Source organism: Acanthochromis polyacanthus, chromosome 2 (assembly GCF_021347895.1).
Source record: "Acanthochromis polyacanthus isolate Apoly-LR-REF ecotype Palm Island chromosome 2, KAUST_Apoly_ChrSc, whole genome shotgun sequence".
Lineage (NCBI taxonomy): Eukaryota > Metazoa > Chordata > Actinopteri > Pomacentridae > Acanthochromis > Acanthochromis polyacanthus.
In genome coordinates, this window is record NC_067114.1 from 31,388,466 (window position 1) to 31,405,924 (window position 17,459).

Here is a 17,459-nt window from a genome sequence, read left to right on the forward strand (position 1 = left end):
CCATATTTCCTTATCTCTCTCACACACTTCCAAATCTCTCTCTCACACACACACACACACACACCATATCTACATTGTATATAGTTCACTTGTCATTATTTTCATAGAATAGTTAATAAATACCTCATTTTAGATCAAACTACAGTCTCAAGTGTTTCTTTGTGTAGAATGTGGTCAATTTAACCGAGGATTCAAGACTTTTTGATATGAGATTGATCAAAATTTTTATGAATATTAATTTTTTTATTAAAATTAATATTTTTCCCTAGAGATCTAGGGTGGTGCCCCAATTATTGATAACGAGAGCTATAAATCATAACGTAGTACCGCTACAAGGGCAAACCATTAGCTTGGCTGTGTCTGAATATAACTGGTAGTATCACCATTAAATCCCTCAAGAGGTTTTTTACAGATTAAGTATTCATCTGTTAAGCTTTTTTTTTTTTTTTTTTTTTACTATTTTTTATACTTTAAAAAATACATAGATATAACAGAATTAAAAAAGCAGAAATCCCAGTGGGCTTATTTGTGTGCTGCTATGTAATTGTGTGGGTGTGTAGATGTGTCTGTGTGGGAGATATCAGTTTACATACATGCATTAAATACTCAGCAATACAGTTGCTCCAGGATTTCGCAGTCATTTTTCGAGATTGTTGCGGTCTAAAAAGCCTGAATTTACGGCAGCTTTTCAAAAAAATTGCAACGAACGTTGCAATGTTTTTAGCATATTTGTTGCGATGAAATTGTGATCCATCCATCCATCCATTCTCTATACACTGCTTTATCCTCACTAGGGTTGTGGGGGGTGCTGGAGCCTATCCCAGCTGACTCGGGCGAAGGCAGGGGACAACCTGGACAGGTCGCCAGTCTGTCGCAGGGCTACATATACAGACAAATAATCACACCTACGGTCAATTTAGAGTTATCAATTAACCTCAGCATATTTTTGGACTGTGGGAGGAAGCCGGAGTGCCCGGAGAAAACCCACGCATGCACAGGACAAACATGCAACTCCATGCAGAAAGATCCCAGGCCCACGGATCTTCTGGCTGCAAGGCGAAAGTGCTAACCACTACTCTACTGTGCAGCCCCTGAAATTGTGATAACAGTCACAATTGCTAAAAAGTTGCATTTTGTCAGCTTTTAGAACATGTTCCAACATTTGAATTGACAATATTTATCGTGAAACTAATTCTTTAACGCACTCCATCCCATTTACACAAGCTGGCACACCATGGTGGGAAATTAGAACCAGACAGATTCTGGTTCAACATGAAGTTGTTGGTAGATTTGAGGCACAAACTGATATTTTACTACTGAATGAACCACATTTGGACATATCTGTCAGTGACTGAAAAAGTTAATTTCACATCCAGGCACACACGAATTCACACACAAACACTCACAGCTTGTCACGTCAGTTCACAAGAAAAGCTCTCAGAGAACGCAGTACTCCACCAAGACTGTTCATTCCCTGACCTTGCGCTGAGCACAGGCGTGTGTACTGCAAATGTACATTATTTACGGATACCGTATCGCGTGACCTAAAAATGTAACGGGCTGGCAAAATCTAATCAGTTGGTCCTTGTGTCATTTCTGAGCTTCCCTGACAATTTCATCCAAATGCGTTTGTTCGTTTTTGAGTAGGGTTGCTAACAGAAGAATGATTCACGTATACCAATCTGCCACATTCCTGGACGAAGTAATGAATCTAACTTACCATCATTCTTTCAGTGCTCACAACAGATCTCGATGCAACAGCTTCTGTTTCATGGTGATTTGTCTGGTCTGTAGTCCACTCGTTTAAGTCATTCTAATATGTTGTGCGGTAGACAAGTGTTTGTCAATCGATGATTTTTAAAAAAAAATTTCCCCCACAATATTGCACGGGTGCAAAACAGTTTACCTCCGCTTTCATGAAGAACATCACGGAATTGTTTTGCATGGTCTTCAGCAGTAATTTTTGTTGGTAAATAAGAGACATTAGAATCGCATGTGTCTGGATCTTCAAAGCATAAACAAGGAAGTGAATTCAGTGACGTACGTGCATTATGTTTGCGCTGAGGACTACTATGCTTAGTGGGACTCATGAGAGGCTGGCCAAAACTGCAGAAAAGTTGTGGCGATTGGACAAAATTGCAAGATCGTGCAGAGTCCGTGGAGATTGGTTGAATTTGCATGAATTGGTGTGATCGCAACATTGTGAATTCATGGAGGGACTGGAAATGGTAAGTATACACGTCACTATTAGTAAGCTACATAAAGCATAGACACATGGACAGTGTACATGGGGAAACCTGCAACAAAACAGTAAGTGATTGACAAGCAAAAATAGACTTAAGAAGCTGCTTAAAAGTAAGTCTTGAGCTGCTCAAGAAGATTCACCTAACTTGAATGCACCTTTTACTCTACTGTTCAAAAGTTTGGGGTCACTGAGAAATGTTCTTATTTTTGTAAGAAAGGGAGTTTTTTCAATAAAGATAACAGTAAGTTAATGAGAAACATAATCTAGACATTGTTAATGTTGGAAATGGCATTTCTTGCTGGAAACAATTCATATTTAATGGAATTGCTACATAGGGATACAGAGGCCCATTTCCAGCAACCATCACTCCTGTGTTCTAATGGTACATTATGTTAGCTAGCCATGTTGAAAGGCTAATGGATGACTAGAAAACCCTTGTGCAATTACGTCAGCACATGAAAAGTGTGAGTTTTCATTGAAAAAAACATAACATTTTCTGGGTGACACCAAACATTTGAATGATAGTGTATATAAAAACACCTATTTGAGAAATTAGAATGTCAAAAAAAGTAGCTATTTAGAGAGGAGCAAATGAGATATGTGTCTAACAAAACATCGAACCAAAACCAACTGACAAATAGTAGAACAAATATTTGCCCAAACTGCAATCTATTACAATTTGAAAGAGACAAATAAGTCACCTTTTAATGAAGACTAAGGAGACAGTTTTTTAGTGGCAGATGACTAACCCTCCTTATTATTCTAATAGATTTTCATCTTTGTAAATTCTCGGTCATCAGATCATGGAAATCCTAAATGCTTCATTAGAAGGCTACTCGACTTCTCTTTTTGGTTTTTGAAGGCATTTCACTTCTCATCAAAGAGGCTTCTTCAGTTTTAACCGACCACAAAATAATTCAAATACAAAATGTCAGTTAAGATAAGTGCAACATATTCATAATTAGTTTAGCTGTTTAATCTAATGGTGCCATTTTAGACCTAGAACTGCACAACACAAATGCTGCCTTTCTTTCTTTTTGTCAAGACTGCATACTCAATCATCTTGTTTGAAGAAACCAGACTGGACTTTCCACCTGACAGAATATTGGTGCTGTAGTTAATATGGTAGCTGGTTGAGCATAGGTACCAAAACCTGGTTTTAAATAGCCCTAGGGGATAAATCATCAAATACCAGAGGATCAATGAGCTCAGACATTATTACTCTGCAACGGAATGTGGCGGAGTTATGTGACAATTGGTGTACGTTTGTCTGTCTCTCTCTGTCTGTCTGTCTGTCTTTAAACCTGTTTGTCCGTGAGCAACATTACTTAAAAACTGATTAATGGATTTGGATGAAATTCAGGGAAGATCAGAAATGACACAAGGACCAAGTGTTTAGATATAGGCAGTGATGCAACTTATAGTCTGGATCCAGGGATTTGTTAAAGATTTTGTATCATTGCAAGATGGCGGCACAGTGTCACAAACTATGACAAGTGAACAATATGTCAGCTGCCTGCTGACGATCACATGATTCCTAAAAATTGAACGTTGTGGCCTTATTGGGACTACTCCGTAGGAAATGGAACAAAGAAAAATTGATTAAATTGTGGAGGTGTTTCCGAGTCCCATCATTTCCCACTTTGTGCTACATGTTTAGGTCACGCAATTCTGTATCTGTACATAACATACTCATGCATAACACATGCCTGTGCTCAGCACAAGGTCATTTTTTTTGTGGGTACATCTACATTTAATGGCCACATTCTATGGTGCCACGATTTCTGCCACAAATTTTTTCAAAATTTCAGCGGTCAGAAATCATATGACTGAGCAGCCTTGGCGGAGTACTGCACTCTGTGTACTTTTCTTGTTGTTTTGCATTTATTGCTTGAAAAATTAAGGAAACATATTTTCTATTTCTTTCTGGTATATAAGCTTATCTTACACAGTACACCACATTCGTAATTTGTCTTTGATTCATTTTTGCTATTTCCTCAGAGTTGTCTCTGAGCACGATGTAACACACACGTACACACACACACACACACACACACACACACACACACACACACGTACACACACACACACACACACACACACTGTCTCTGTTCCTACTAAGACAGAAAGAACAATATCTTCAAAAGTGTGGTTACACTTTACTAGAGTTGACAGTGCTTGTTCCCACAAGTGTGATTACATATCTTTTGCATGTAATAGCAGAAACATGATCAATCTGTCAAAACATCAAACAAAAACCAAATCACATAGAAGCAAAGAAATGCAGCTTCTGACTGCCTAGCTCATAGTTGATCTCCTGTTGCCCTGATCTGCTATGTAACCCCGTTAAATTAACAATGTGATATGAAGATTGGTTAAGGACTTAAAAATAACAATTAAACTGCTAGTTGTTTCATGATCATATATAAATATATGTATAAAGAAATTCACAGTTTCTATGTCTGAGTGCTCAGAGTAGTAGGGAAACTTGGGGGCTGCAGGTATACTTTTAGACTTTCTCAGCCTGAATGTTCGAAAAGTACTCAAAATTCTTTTCTTGAGTAAAATCATTTATCCTGCATAGCAAAAATACTACACCCATTTTATTTTACTTCAAGGTGAAGAGTCAAGGAGGTGAAATTTTTAAAAGGCTCTTCATTTTTTATTGTCAAAAACTTGAGGAAAACTAAACTGCCTGATTGAATAGTAGCCTACTGTAAAATCTTTATGATACCTAAATTCATGCAGTGTGAGCCGAGAAGTCGCAGGTTGTAGCCATGCAGGGAAGCTATTTAAAATGTGCAGGATTTGTTAACACAGGAGAGATATGAGCAGGAGCCCAAAATGTTAGAAGCATGCACTTCATGGTAAAAGCATGGAAACTTTTTTTGGCATAAGCACCCCTGAGGAATCACTTAGCAACTTGTAATCCCATATCAAGTTCTCCTTAATATGGATACAACCCACGCAGATCAGCATCTGCACAGTTTCTACTACTAGCCCATACCGCTATGAAACTAGATGCCATAGTAAAAGACTGTGTTTTACAAACTGCATGCGTTTATAAGTTGCAGTCCCTGAGATTCAGGTTGGGAAATGATTAGAAATTTATGAAACTGGCAGTTAAACAAAATACACACAGTGATCAGGGAACTTTATCCTGGGGTAGCTCAAAGGAACTTCACAACATTAAAGGTCCAGTGTATAGGATATAGTTGCATCTTGTGAACTCAATCGATCCTTCTTCACTTCAATTTATTTCAGTGTAAAAACACAAGAGCCAATGCTTGGTTTAGCCACTCTGGGCTACTATGGAAACATGAAAGTGCAGCACTGGGGATTCTGAAGAAAGAACCTGCTATCTGTTCAAATATTAAGGCCTCTTCCAAGGGAAAACACAAAGATTCATAGTTAGAGGAGATTTTGCACAAATGGAAACATAGATATAAATACTGTAGGATATTTAATTTTGGCTAATGCAATCTTACTACCTGGTTCTTTCAGAAATGTTTTAGAAAAACTACAGTTGCACTGCAAAAAGTCAAAACTAAGAAAGCAAAAATAGTCCTAATTCAAGAAATAATTTTCTTATTTTTTGCCAAAAAAGTAAAAACATCTTAACAAGCTTCTTTTTCTTAAGAAATAAAATCTTATTTTGAGAACTAAAATCTAGTGATTTCTTGTTTAGATATTTCAGCTTAAAAACTTGATTTTTATTCTTGTAACAAGAAAAAAAAGCTTCAGTGGTCATCTTAAACATTAGATGTAGTCTATTTTTACTTAGTTTAAGCAAAAACTAATAAGACATTCTGAGACATTTTTTTCTTAACTAAGGAATGAATTCTCACACATTAATTAATGCAATCTATGCATTTATTTTCTGTCACAAATGTAGTTTTAACATACTACAAAACAAAGACAAATAGAACAACATGGCAAGAGCAGTTAGGGGAAAAAAAAAGGTTATGATGTATTAGGAGTCAAACTTTGGTTCATGGTGTTTTTCTTGAAAGTGATCCCAGGCACCATTTTTTAACAACCGCATTTAAAGTTTATCACTCCAACAAAGTTGATTCAGTGTTTCGTATCCATTTAAGTGGCTAAGTAGGTGTATTACAATTTACAGAAATATGAAAATATGAACTGTTAACAAAACATTTTATGCACATTAAGAGTTCATTGATACAGGATTATTTGTTTTTGACTAAACAACTGCTCTTTTTGAGATCAAATGCGGTTGTGAATTTCAATGACATCACCAAGATCATACTTCAAAAGCACATATGTCCCATCATTGTGCTTGTAACTATAATATGGAGTATAGTCCACCATTTGATCAGATGATATAAATTCATTTCCTTGTGCAATATTAGGAATTTCAGTTTTGTATGCCATATAATCTCTATCAAAACAGATTGTGGTATATGGCTGTAACTCAAAACAGTACAAAGATGAATTAATAACAAAAATGTTCTGAACAAGTCCAAACTCTGGTAAGTTATGGGAAACTGCATTCGCAATTAAAGTTTTACCTGATATGTATTTATTATTGTTTAGATTTAACCATTTTACAGAAACTGCATGGCTAATTTGATAATTTCCAAAGAAAGCTCTTACTTTCTCTCTAAGATAGGGCATGTTTTTAACTTCCGATGTTGGTCCAAGTATACATTCAGATGAAAAAATGGGGTGTTCTGCACTACTTAAATTCTGACAACATTCATACATTTGATTGTGTCGTATTAAAGAATGGCACACATTTCGGAAATTGACTTTGGAGACCCACTGTTTGAAAAAACAATGTTTTGACTCAAATCTCATACACATGTGGCGAACCATCGGTCCCAAGTTTTTAATCTGTGATGACACATGAATTAAATAATGCTGTTTTGGTGTAATGTTGTTATCTGGAAATATACGTTTCATATGCTTTAAATGTTTGTCAATGAGTTTTTTTAATCTGTCTATAGTTGTAAGACTTAGAATAGGACAAAACAAGATTTGTACAATCTCTATTAGTTCAACAATAAGAGCATAACATTCAGTGTTTTTAACTTTATCTATTAAAAAGGGCAAAATTCTCAGAAGAACAAGCATTTGCCCTGATGACTGCTTTAACTTATTATCATTTGAGGCTAAAGTACTATAAGAAACTGGACTGGGTTTGTCTCTGATATCCAGAGGAGAGTAGGGGAAACCAACAATTCCAGCATTAAAATCATCCAAGTTGAGTTGGCCTAAAAGAACCAAATGTTTAATTACACATTTTATTTCTAATGGAGCAATGCCTTCCAGAATGATGTGCATTATATCTTGAGGTGTTTGTTTGATCATGTTAAAGCCTGGAAAATCTATCACTTTACTCCTTCTGTTGATCCCATATGTAGTTTTCAAGCTGTTTTTTAGAAAGTCTGTGCTGGCCTTGTCAATGTCATTGCACTGTCTGACATGTCTTTCCAATGTCCTTTTCTCAAAGTTCTCTTCACTGAAGTACATCTGCATGTCTTCAAAAGTACATTCACACTGTCTGCATTTACTAAAAGCAAAGCCTACCCCCTCTTTGAACCCACAAAGCTCATGCTGTGCTAAAGTATCTCCACAAATGGAGACCACTGCACCAAATATTTCTAGCTCTCCACCCTCTGTCTGAATTTTAACACCATTATACAATTTGACCAAATCTTCATGAAGTCTTTCCAATATTTTGTCAACACCATAATCAGAGAGATCATTAACATTTGCCATAGCCAGAAGTCTTATTGAAGCAAGCTTAGATCTATACTTTGGATTAATATTCCCTAATGTATAATAAAACATAATCAACTTGTTTTTAGAGGTATGAGAGCCAAGAGGGTTACAAATTTCGATTTCATCTGAGTAAACTATTATTTGCAATGCAGAAGGTCGAGTTGAGAATAATGGGTGTGTTCTCATAAGTTCTCCATCCATAATGTCACATAGGTATCCATTTCTAACATTTCTGACTTCCTTTGTCATGGCTAGAACCCTGGGATGAGACAACAACTGCTCTAAACTTTGTATGAGGGGGATATAATGAAAAGATTTAGGTTTAGTGGATAGAAGTCTTTTTGCTCCCTTTTTCTTAAAACACGCTGCATATCCCACAGTCACCTCCTCGGACTCCACGTAATGAAAATTCTTCTTTATCACACTGTCCTGCCTGTACGTTGTTGAAACCGCTGCAAAGGGATCCTCAATCTGGTCAAACACTGCTATTGCCTCCGCTTCAAGTTCATTTCCAGGATGTTGTTTGAAGACATGTTGAAGTCGATTCTTCAAATTTGCCACCAACTGAGCTTGATACTGTTGCATGGCTGCTACAACATCATTCACACCACTCTGAAATGAAAATAGATAGAACACATTTAGATTTTAACTATTATTATTTATGTGGCAGGTTTAGTTCAGACATTTCCATACCTGTGACAGATGGTGCTTTTCCCTTGCACACAGCACAATTGAAGTCGCTTGTTTTGTCAACTGTCCATTGTCTGGGCAATCCTGTAAGAAAATAAACCAGCACAATTATTTAGTGATATATTAAATAAAACATATACATATATATATATATATATATATATATATATAAATAATTTCAATCATAATCTGCCAATACAAGGCACCTTTTTGTAATACTGATAGGCTAATGGTTAACCATTTAACCCCCACCTGCCCAATACTGTCCATAGTAGAAAATAGTACAATAAAAAACAGTTTTCGTGCGTTCTCAACCATTTTTCATTGTATTTCAACCATCACTGTGTTGTCCTCATATTTTTGTCATTACTATTTGTAATTTTTTATCAAAATGTACAAGCTGTTTGGCACTTTTGCTCTTTTTTTAAATTTCTTTCTTACATTTATGTTGCATTTGAGGGACTGTTTATATTTGTGTATTGTTTTTGGTCACTTTTGTTGCATCTCTAACAATTTTCATGTTTTGTCATGTCTGGTCATATTTTTGCTGCACTTTTGTGTTAATTTCTCTCTAGTTCTCATCTCTTTTTGATGCTATTTAGACGCTTTCTTCAAGTTTTTTCATGTGCATAAAGCTGAAAAATTAACGAAAGATCAAATTTGACAATAATATGACAAAATACAACAAAAAGGTGATGTAAAATCACCCAACACTTTCTCAAAATACAACAAAGTGTCAAAAAGTCACCAAAAAGAAAAAAAAAAAGTCCTAAAAATGCAACTAAAAGGTGACAAAAAGTTAAATGGAGGAAAACCTCGGTTTATCACTGTCATGTCATCAGTTGCCTTTTTCCACATGTTTTTTTCTTTTTTTTTTTTTTAGCATTTTAAAATGTTTTTTTTGATGTGTGATTATTACTTTTGAAACGTTTTTTTATTTGGACAATGTTGGGCAGGTGGGGTTAAAGGGTTAATCAACAAAAAATCAAATAGACTTCTTATAAATGCAAACATTTGCATTTATAGTGAAATGTGCATCTTATTTGATCAGACCAGCACTATTGCAATGTTTCCTGGTAATCTCTAGATGTAATAAAATATTATAGGCAACACATTGTATTATTAGTGACATGGGTTACCTCTGAATATGATGCAGCACCAGCAGGAGTATTGTCTGAGTCTGGGGGCTGGGCATCTTCACTTGTGGCTCCTTCAGGGCTGGTCCTAGCGCGAGGAGGTGACTCATGGAGTGGAGAGGCGGCGAGGGCGCTTTGTTCAAAGCCATCAAACAGTGACACATTACTAAAGTCACCAAAATGATCATCCATGGTTAAACATTGCGGGTTGGGGACAGGCGTATCCCCGGCAGCTGCGTTGACATCCTCACGGTGGCTGTCTTGCTGGTCATCAACAATGTCACCCGTAGCGGCTCCTCCTTCTCTCACCGCGGCGGCTTCTTCCTGTCGTCCCCGTACTTCAGAGTCCGAGTCCGAACGCCCATGATCAGGTCTGTACTCCCACCTATTATCTGTCCCTTCTGGACTCCTCCACGGTATCGGTGCTGTCACGCCGCCACGGCTGTGCAGATGTTCCGAGTGGCATCTCCGGATGTGGTACCAGAGAGTTGTACACGCGATATTCTCGGTCACAACCATCAATTCCACAAACTACGCGAAAGTCTGGGCTGCGGCTATGAACCGAATTAATGTGGCTGAGCAAGGATTTGAGGGTCAGACCCACAAAAACAAAGCATATGACGCAACGCCAAATCATGTTTGATGTTTGTTTGGAACTAGCTTTGCGCGCAAGCTATGCTAAATGCGAAACTCCGACGAGTTCACCCATGATGCTTTGCACGCTGGGTTGAACTTGGGTTGTGATGGGGTAGGTTTCAACGATAAACATTCGCTTATTTGAAAGCTATTTCAGGATTGATTGTGAAATGTAGGATATATTTCAAATTAAAAGTAGAAAGTTTATGCTTGTCACATATACAAACATGGGGAAAAGCAAGAATCTGAGAGCCGCGATAGCTGTACTCCCCTACATAATGGACTAGTCCGGATTGTGTTCAAATCCAAGGGTGGGCGCGAGTTTCTCAACGGTTGTCGTCGAGAGGACGTGAGAGAGGAGTACAGCGACAGCGGCAGAAAAACTAAAAAAATAACCAGCTTATTACTATTACGCAGACCAATATGGACACACTTGACGAAGTTACAATTGAGACTCTAAAAGGTATATTTAAATTAAGAGTTGTTTTTAGAACTTTTACTCAATATTATTTCAATAAAATAACGTGCAACTAGTGTAAAACACCTCACTTGTTCAAAAGTGTTAGTTTGCTCAATTTTAATGTGTATTATAAATATTATAATTGATATTGTGTTTTAGCTGCTAATATTGGAGAAGAATTACTACGCTCACTCTCTCGGGATGACATCAAAGATCTCTTTCCTGGTCCAGAAAATTTTCTCAGAAGAAGGGCACTGTGGCTTAGTGTGAATAATGATGAAAAGGTATGTATTTGAATCACAAGTTATTACTGTTGTATCCAAGAGCTCTGTAATCAGAGTGAACAAGTGTTCCAATGCTTTTGTTTTTAAAAACTCTTTAAAAAAAAAAATGAGGTGCTTGTTTTGTTTTACTCATTTGTACTTTTTTTAAATAAATGAAATAAATATAAAAAATACAATGTAAATGACAGTAACATGTTAACTGTAATGTGTTAAGGTGGATTCTGTTGCCAGTTCTGCGAAGCCATCAAAATCTTCTGACAATAAAGCTGATGTCCCTCCAGAGGAGAAACCCAACACCTCTAAATTTTTGTTGATGACCAGTCCTGAGTACATACTCTACACAGATGGTGAACTTGAGCTGGCACGTTCATCCTACTTCGACCAAAAGCGTATTACCCACTTACTAATCCTGGAATTTGAGGCAAGAAGACGCTTCATCACATGTGGAGTTCTGAAGGAGTCGGGGAAATCAACCAAAATTCTTGAGGCCTATCCATGTTTCAAAGAATTAGATCATGTAAGTATATAGCTTTAATAACCTATTCCTCAATTGATTTGAATTATAAGTAAAATATTCAACGTAAGCCATTTGCTGAATGAGTAATATTTCTCTTATAGCAATGACTTTATGGATAAATAAAATATAACATTTTGTTGATGTTTTTGATTTGAGGTTTTGGATGAAATGCAAAGGATTGTCCAACCCAAAAACTCCAACTACATCGCAGAGCTAAGAGAGAGATGGGGAGATTTCTTCTCGAGGGTGAAGTTTTATGGAGTGATGAAGAAGGCAATGAAGCTTCCAAAGACACTCGACAGTGGTAAGATTGGATGGTCAAATATGTAATAGAAAGGTGATTAAATAGGAACAGATGTTGATCTGTTTTGTTTTGTCTTGTGTTTTCTTCACATTAGTGGACCATGCCTTAGCAGTGTTTGCTGCTCTTCCATCCCTGTTTCCATCCGGTCTGCCTCCACCAAAGAAGCTGGGCTCATGTGGCGAAGCCTTCTTCCACGTACTTAATGTAAGATTTGTTTTAAAATATTTGTTGACATTAATTTTAATAATATTTTGTGTGGTGTGACATTACAAACACACAAAAAAATCATGATTATTTTGTTGTTTTATATAAAAACATAAATATTTTAGAAGCAAATTAAAGTAGCTTTTAACAGTATTATTCATACAAATAATTTACAACATAATACTACCATCATACTCCACATTACAAATCAGGTTCTGGTGTTGTGACAAAACAGAGTGTGACTGTATTGTGTTTCATCATTTAGCCTGCAGAGGACCCCGAGGGATACCTACAGCAGCGACCCCTGATGTGTCCAGTACTGCTCATTTCCAAGGAGAATTGCATGATTGCAATTGACAACACACCAGTGACCACCTTTCCCAAGCCCAAGCTGGATGAAGGACTTCTCTACCTAATGGCATACTACTATGCCATGCACCTCACATACCCCAAGTGTATTTCCACTCTGCTCTCAGTGCTGCAAACCGAGATTATTCTGGACTCTATCCATGACCAAGATGCCACCTCTTCATACAAGAAAGCCCTTGCTGAGTGGAGGTCCTTCACTGAGTGAGTTTATCTGTAACCATTACTTTCTCAGATTGTGTGGAGTGTTAATTCAAGGTCCAGAATTATTGTTAAAGTTGCAACATGTATGCTATAGGGCTGGACAAGTAATCAAAATTACAACCTTAAGTTGGTCTCAGTCAGTACTTTTGTAAAATTTTAGACATAGTATTTTTTTTATTATTATTATTATTATTATTATTATTATTATTTATTTTTGTATTCCTGGTTTACCTCTGCTTTTATATTTATAGTTTATACATTTTTTTATATTTTGTTCTAATTTAGCCCTGAATAATTCTTGTTACTATATTGCAAGACTATCTTATCTTTGTTGATGTTAAGTTAAATCAAGTAAAAAAAAAAAAAAAATCCAAATCGGTTTTGAAAAGAAAGTGATTTACTTGACATATTGTCCAGCTCTATTATGCAGTTAGTTTTACATTCGGACCATGTTAAAAGCTGACATTTTTACCCTCTTCATTTGATTTTAGAGGTTTTGTATTGCCATGATAAGTTTATATGTTCACAATTCAGTGAATAAAATGTTGAATTCGTAAATACAGGTTTTTGTGTTGGTCTTATTTTAAGATGATTCTTCTTAAAGTGTGTCTTGTTATGAGTCAATTAATGCTTGAAATAGGTCAAGTCTTTGGAAAATTTAGAATATTATGAGCCAAAATGTCTAATAACATCAATCAAAGTAAGAGTAATTTTCTTAAATGTGATCATGCTTTAAGAGTATTTCTCTACAAGAGATTTTTAAAAAAGAAAATTTTGTCTTAAATCAAGCCACATACAAGCAAAATGCTCTAGATTGTTTCCTCATAATAAGAAAAAAATGCTTAAAATTATCATATGTTAAGAATATATTTGCTTACACCTAGTTAGATATCAGAATATTTTTGCTTGAATCTAGCAAACCACAAGTAAATATTTCTTGAATTTTTCATCAAATAAGAATAGTTTCCTCAAATTATGTCATTTTTAAGGATATATTTGCTTGAATTTAGCTATTTATTTGCTTAAAATTAGTGTTTCTTGCTTCTTTTTAAACTAGAAAAATATTCTAGAAATGAGAAATCTTAGCAAGAAAAAAATGCTTACTCCATTGGCAGATTTTTTTGCTTGAAACAAGATAAAATGTCTTATTTTTAGGATTTTTTTTCTTATTTCTAGCATGGCACTTTTTGCAGTGTGGATATGAGTCCACACCAACAACAAATTTAGCTGCCCCTTTACTGGCACATTGCCAGACTTTCCACCCAATTTAATTACAATCTTTTTAGTACTGTTTGACTAAATAAAAAACAGACAAAAAATAAATTAAACCAATGACACAACTTCACAGGTGGAGCTAATTACAAAATAAACAAAGGTGTGATCCATTTCAGCACATATACAGTGATGCATTTCAGGCATCACAGGAACGATAACCAGCCTTCTCACTACTTCAACTAACAACATTTGTAACATTACAACACAAATTCCTCGTCTGTCTCTCCCTTTCTCTTCCTTGTCTCTTTGTCTCTGCCACTCTTCCCTCTTTTCTCTCAGTGGAGACAATTAAAGTGTGGCAGGCCTTCATTTAACAAGTGCCGTTTCACCTCGAAAGGAGAAACACATGGCATTCTAATTACTGGCAGACAACACAGAGGCTTCTTCGCTGTTTTACTGGTTCTCCAATGCAGCCCTAATGTACCTGACAGAGAAGGCACACCAGACCTGAAATTACAGGGATTAATGTTTCCAAGACTAAACACTTCAAATAGGCTCTCTGATGTGAGTGCCATGCAGGGGAGCAGGCAGAAAATCCACTTAGAGCATCATTGCTTTGGCATTATTCACTCTTGAAAGCGCAGCACGTTTCAGCAAGCTTCGTTGATGAATGTGCGCTCCTTGCCAGGCAAACTTTAATTTGGAGTGTTTAGTGTTAGCAACACAATAATTGTCAGGATAAAGGAAATGCAGAAAGGAGACCCAAAGAAGGCCTTGTAGTTGAAGCTAAATAGAAATGTTAAATGGTTTCTTTGATCTACAAACACTGGTTTCTCATTGAATGAAGTGCTATACTACTGTAGTAAAACATTTGGATAACAGAATATGAGGTGAGCTAATCCTTTGAAATAGTGACACCAGCCAAGGTGAATAATAGTGCAGGCTTCCTTTATTTACATGTTTATATCAAGCACATATTAAGAAATATAAAACCTTTGCAAGCACCATGTGGCCTAGATACACACTGGAGACAAGAAAAGAAAATTTACTGAATAGATTCCATACTGAAAAGAGGTGAAACCTTGGCATGGGTCACTAAGAAAAGCTGGAAATGGTGTCAGCTGACAAATGACTAGTTCATTCAAACAGTCACGGACTAGAAGTGTAAGGATTCAAACAGTGAGACAGCAGTAGTTGGAGGGCTGAGAGGAAAATCAGCTGCTTGGCATTCAGAAGGTTTGGTTCAGCACATTTGAATTTGCTCAAAGCAATATTTTTGTATTGACAATGGATCACACAAAATACTGCATGTAAACTGTGTAATTTATAGAGATGAACTCGGCGATTATTAGCACTGATAATTACTGTACGTCTGCAGGTTCCCATTGCTCACCAGCATCACTTAACCCATCACTTTAGTATCGCGGGCGCCAAAGGTACTGCTTTGTTTCACTCTTACTGTTGTTTTGTCATTTAAAGTTAAGACAGGCATATGTTTGCAACCTACTGCAGAACAAAATGGAGCATTTATTAACTGGACATAGGTGTTTCCTTCAAAAGCTGGTGGAGAAAAACACAAAACAAAACAAAAAAAACAACTTTATTTATATAGCACTTTTTATACAAGAAATTGCACTATAAAGTGCTTTACAGATTAAAAACGATTAAAAACGATGCCTCACCTTCTACCCGTTCCACCCCCCTCACCCCCCCTCACCCACATAGTACAAAGAAGACACAAAGGAACACTTATACCCCCCCACCATTTTGCAAACACTGTAAACACACACACACTAATATATGTTAGAGAAGCAGATAATGGCAGTAAAGTCAATTATTTTAATAATTTGAAGAGACAATATATGATTACGCTATATATACATATATAAACAAAATACTGACTAATGAACACATATTTTTTATATAAAACAATAGATAGAAGTTATATATCAGAGAAAATGAATACATATAAATCATAGATGGAGTATCAACATCATTCACACACACACACACACACACACACACACACATATATATGTAATAGATAAGTTATATATCAGAGAAAATTATTATATAAATCACATATAGACTATCAATATAATTCATACATATATATTAAAAAAGATATGTCAGAAAATGATATTATATATATATAGTTTTATATAGAAATATGTGTTCATTAGTCAGTATTTTGTTTATATATGTATATATAGCGTAATCATATATTGTCTCTTCAAATTATTAAAATAATTGACTTTACTGCCATTATCTGCTTCTCTGACATATATTGGTGTGTGTGTGTGTGTGTGTGTGTGTGTGTGTTTACAGTGTTTGCAAAATACCTGTCTACAGTCGAGCTTAATTTCAGAATATTCTATTACCTATTATTATTATTATCTATTATTTCCGCTATGAATATTACTATGTTCAGCACCCCATTGATTTACACCTGCATTTTGTGCTTCATGGCGCTAGGTGCGCTGTTTACATGTTGGACATTGTTTTACACAGACACCACCGAAGAAGAAAGGTGCCGAAGTGCTGCACATTTTGTTTTGTTTTGTTTTGTTTTTTTAAAATTGAAACAGGAGTCTGTCCGCATGAATGTCCAATGGGTTAGGAGTTGTCCATGAGTTTGATATCTTCAATCATGTTAAAAAGTTTTACAGCAGTCCGTTTAGAAATCTGCATTTGTGTATGAAAAACTTCCCAAATATTATAATAAAGCAGACCAGAATCGAACCCGCGTCTGAGACCAGCTCTTGTACATGAGTCACCTGCTTAACATGCTGAGCTATATAGGCATCGCATACCCACTCATCAAAATTATTTAATAAATACCAGCGCACCGGTCAAACGGCCGAATAATGTTCACACAAATTTTGGCCCGAAGCCACATCTAATTGCCGGCCCCTGCGAATGCAAAATATAGCGTTGGATTCGCAATGCTTTTACATTTAAAATATAATATACCGATTCAAAATGCCCTACGTAACTCGCTTAAATCTGACCGAGGAGAAACGTGACACACGAGGAATATTTGATTAATTAAACGTTCTATTCAGGTGTGATTAAGATATGAAAACAAAATCAAACCCGTTTGCAAACAAACAAACACTAACGTTTTTTAATCTCAAATACCCAAATCCTGCAGCAAAAATAAAGGCATCACATTATATATATGGGACGATGTAATGCAAAATATAGCGTTGGATTCGCAACACTTTTACATTAAAAATATTCGTTTGAAATACGTTCTGAGTGGCATGAAAAGTCCTCTGCTTGGATTCGCAATGCTTTTACATTAAAAATATTCGTTTGAAATACGTTCTGAGTGGCATGAAAAGTCCTCCGCTTGAAATACATTGGTTTGAATTTCGTTGTGAGCAACACGTAAAACATGAGAAATCGTGTTGGTGCGCACGTAACCATAGATTAATTTACGTGACA

At 36.1% G+C, this 17,459-nt stretch overlaps 2 protein-coding genes across 3 annotated transcripts; one reads left to right on the forward strand and one right to left on the reverse strand.

Moving 5' to 3' along the window:
* Window positions 1-6,162: 6,162 nt before the first annotated feature.
* LOC110970637 (uncharacterized) lies at window positions 6,163-8,762 on the reverse strand. Its single transcript, XM_051942036.1, has 2 exons — window positions 8,687-8,762; window positions 6,163-8,605 (listed from the first exon to the last, which is right to left on the reverse strand). The coding sequence occupies exon 2, from the start codon at window positions 8,576-8,578 to the stop codon at window positions 6,473-6,475; it is 2,106 nt and encodes a 701-aa protein (XP_051797996.1). The 5' UTR covers window positions 8,579-8,605; window positions 8,687-8,762; the 3' UTR covers window positions 6,163-6,472.
* Window positions 8,763-11,072: 2,310 nt separating this feature from the next.
* LOC127532027 (uncharacterized) lies at window positions 11,073-13,295 on the forward strand. 2 transcript variants are annotated; one of them, XR_007939247.1, is made up of 5 exons: window positions 11,073-11,199; window positions 11,414-11,716; window positions 11,873-12,020; window positions 12,115-12,224; window positions 12,490-13,295. XR_007939247.1 is itself a non-coding variant. In XM_051943043.1 (4 exons), exons 1-4 carry the CDS (start codon window positions 11,513-11,515, stop codon window positions 12,796-12,798), a joined length of 771 nt encoding a protein of 256 aa, XP_051799003.1. In that variant the 5' UTR covers window positions 11,423-11,512; the 3' UTR covers window positions 12,799-13,295. The 2 variants fall into 2 exon arrangements, 1 of the variants encoding a protein (XP_051799003.1); XM_051943043.1 differs by lacking the exon at window positions 11,073-11,199 and having other exon boundaries at window positions 11,423-11,716.
* The last annotated feature ends 4,164 nt before the right edge of the window (window positions 13,296-17,459 follow it).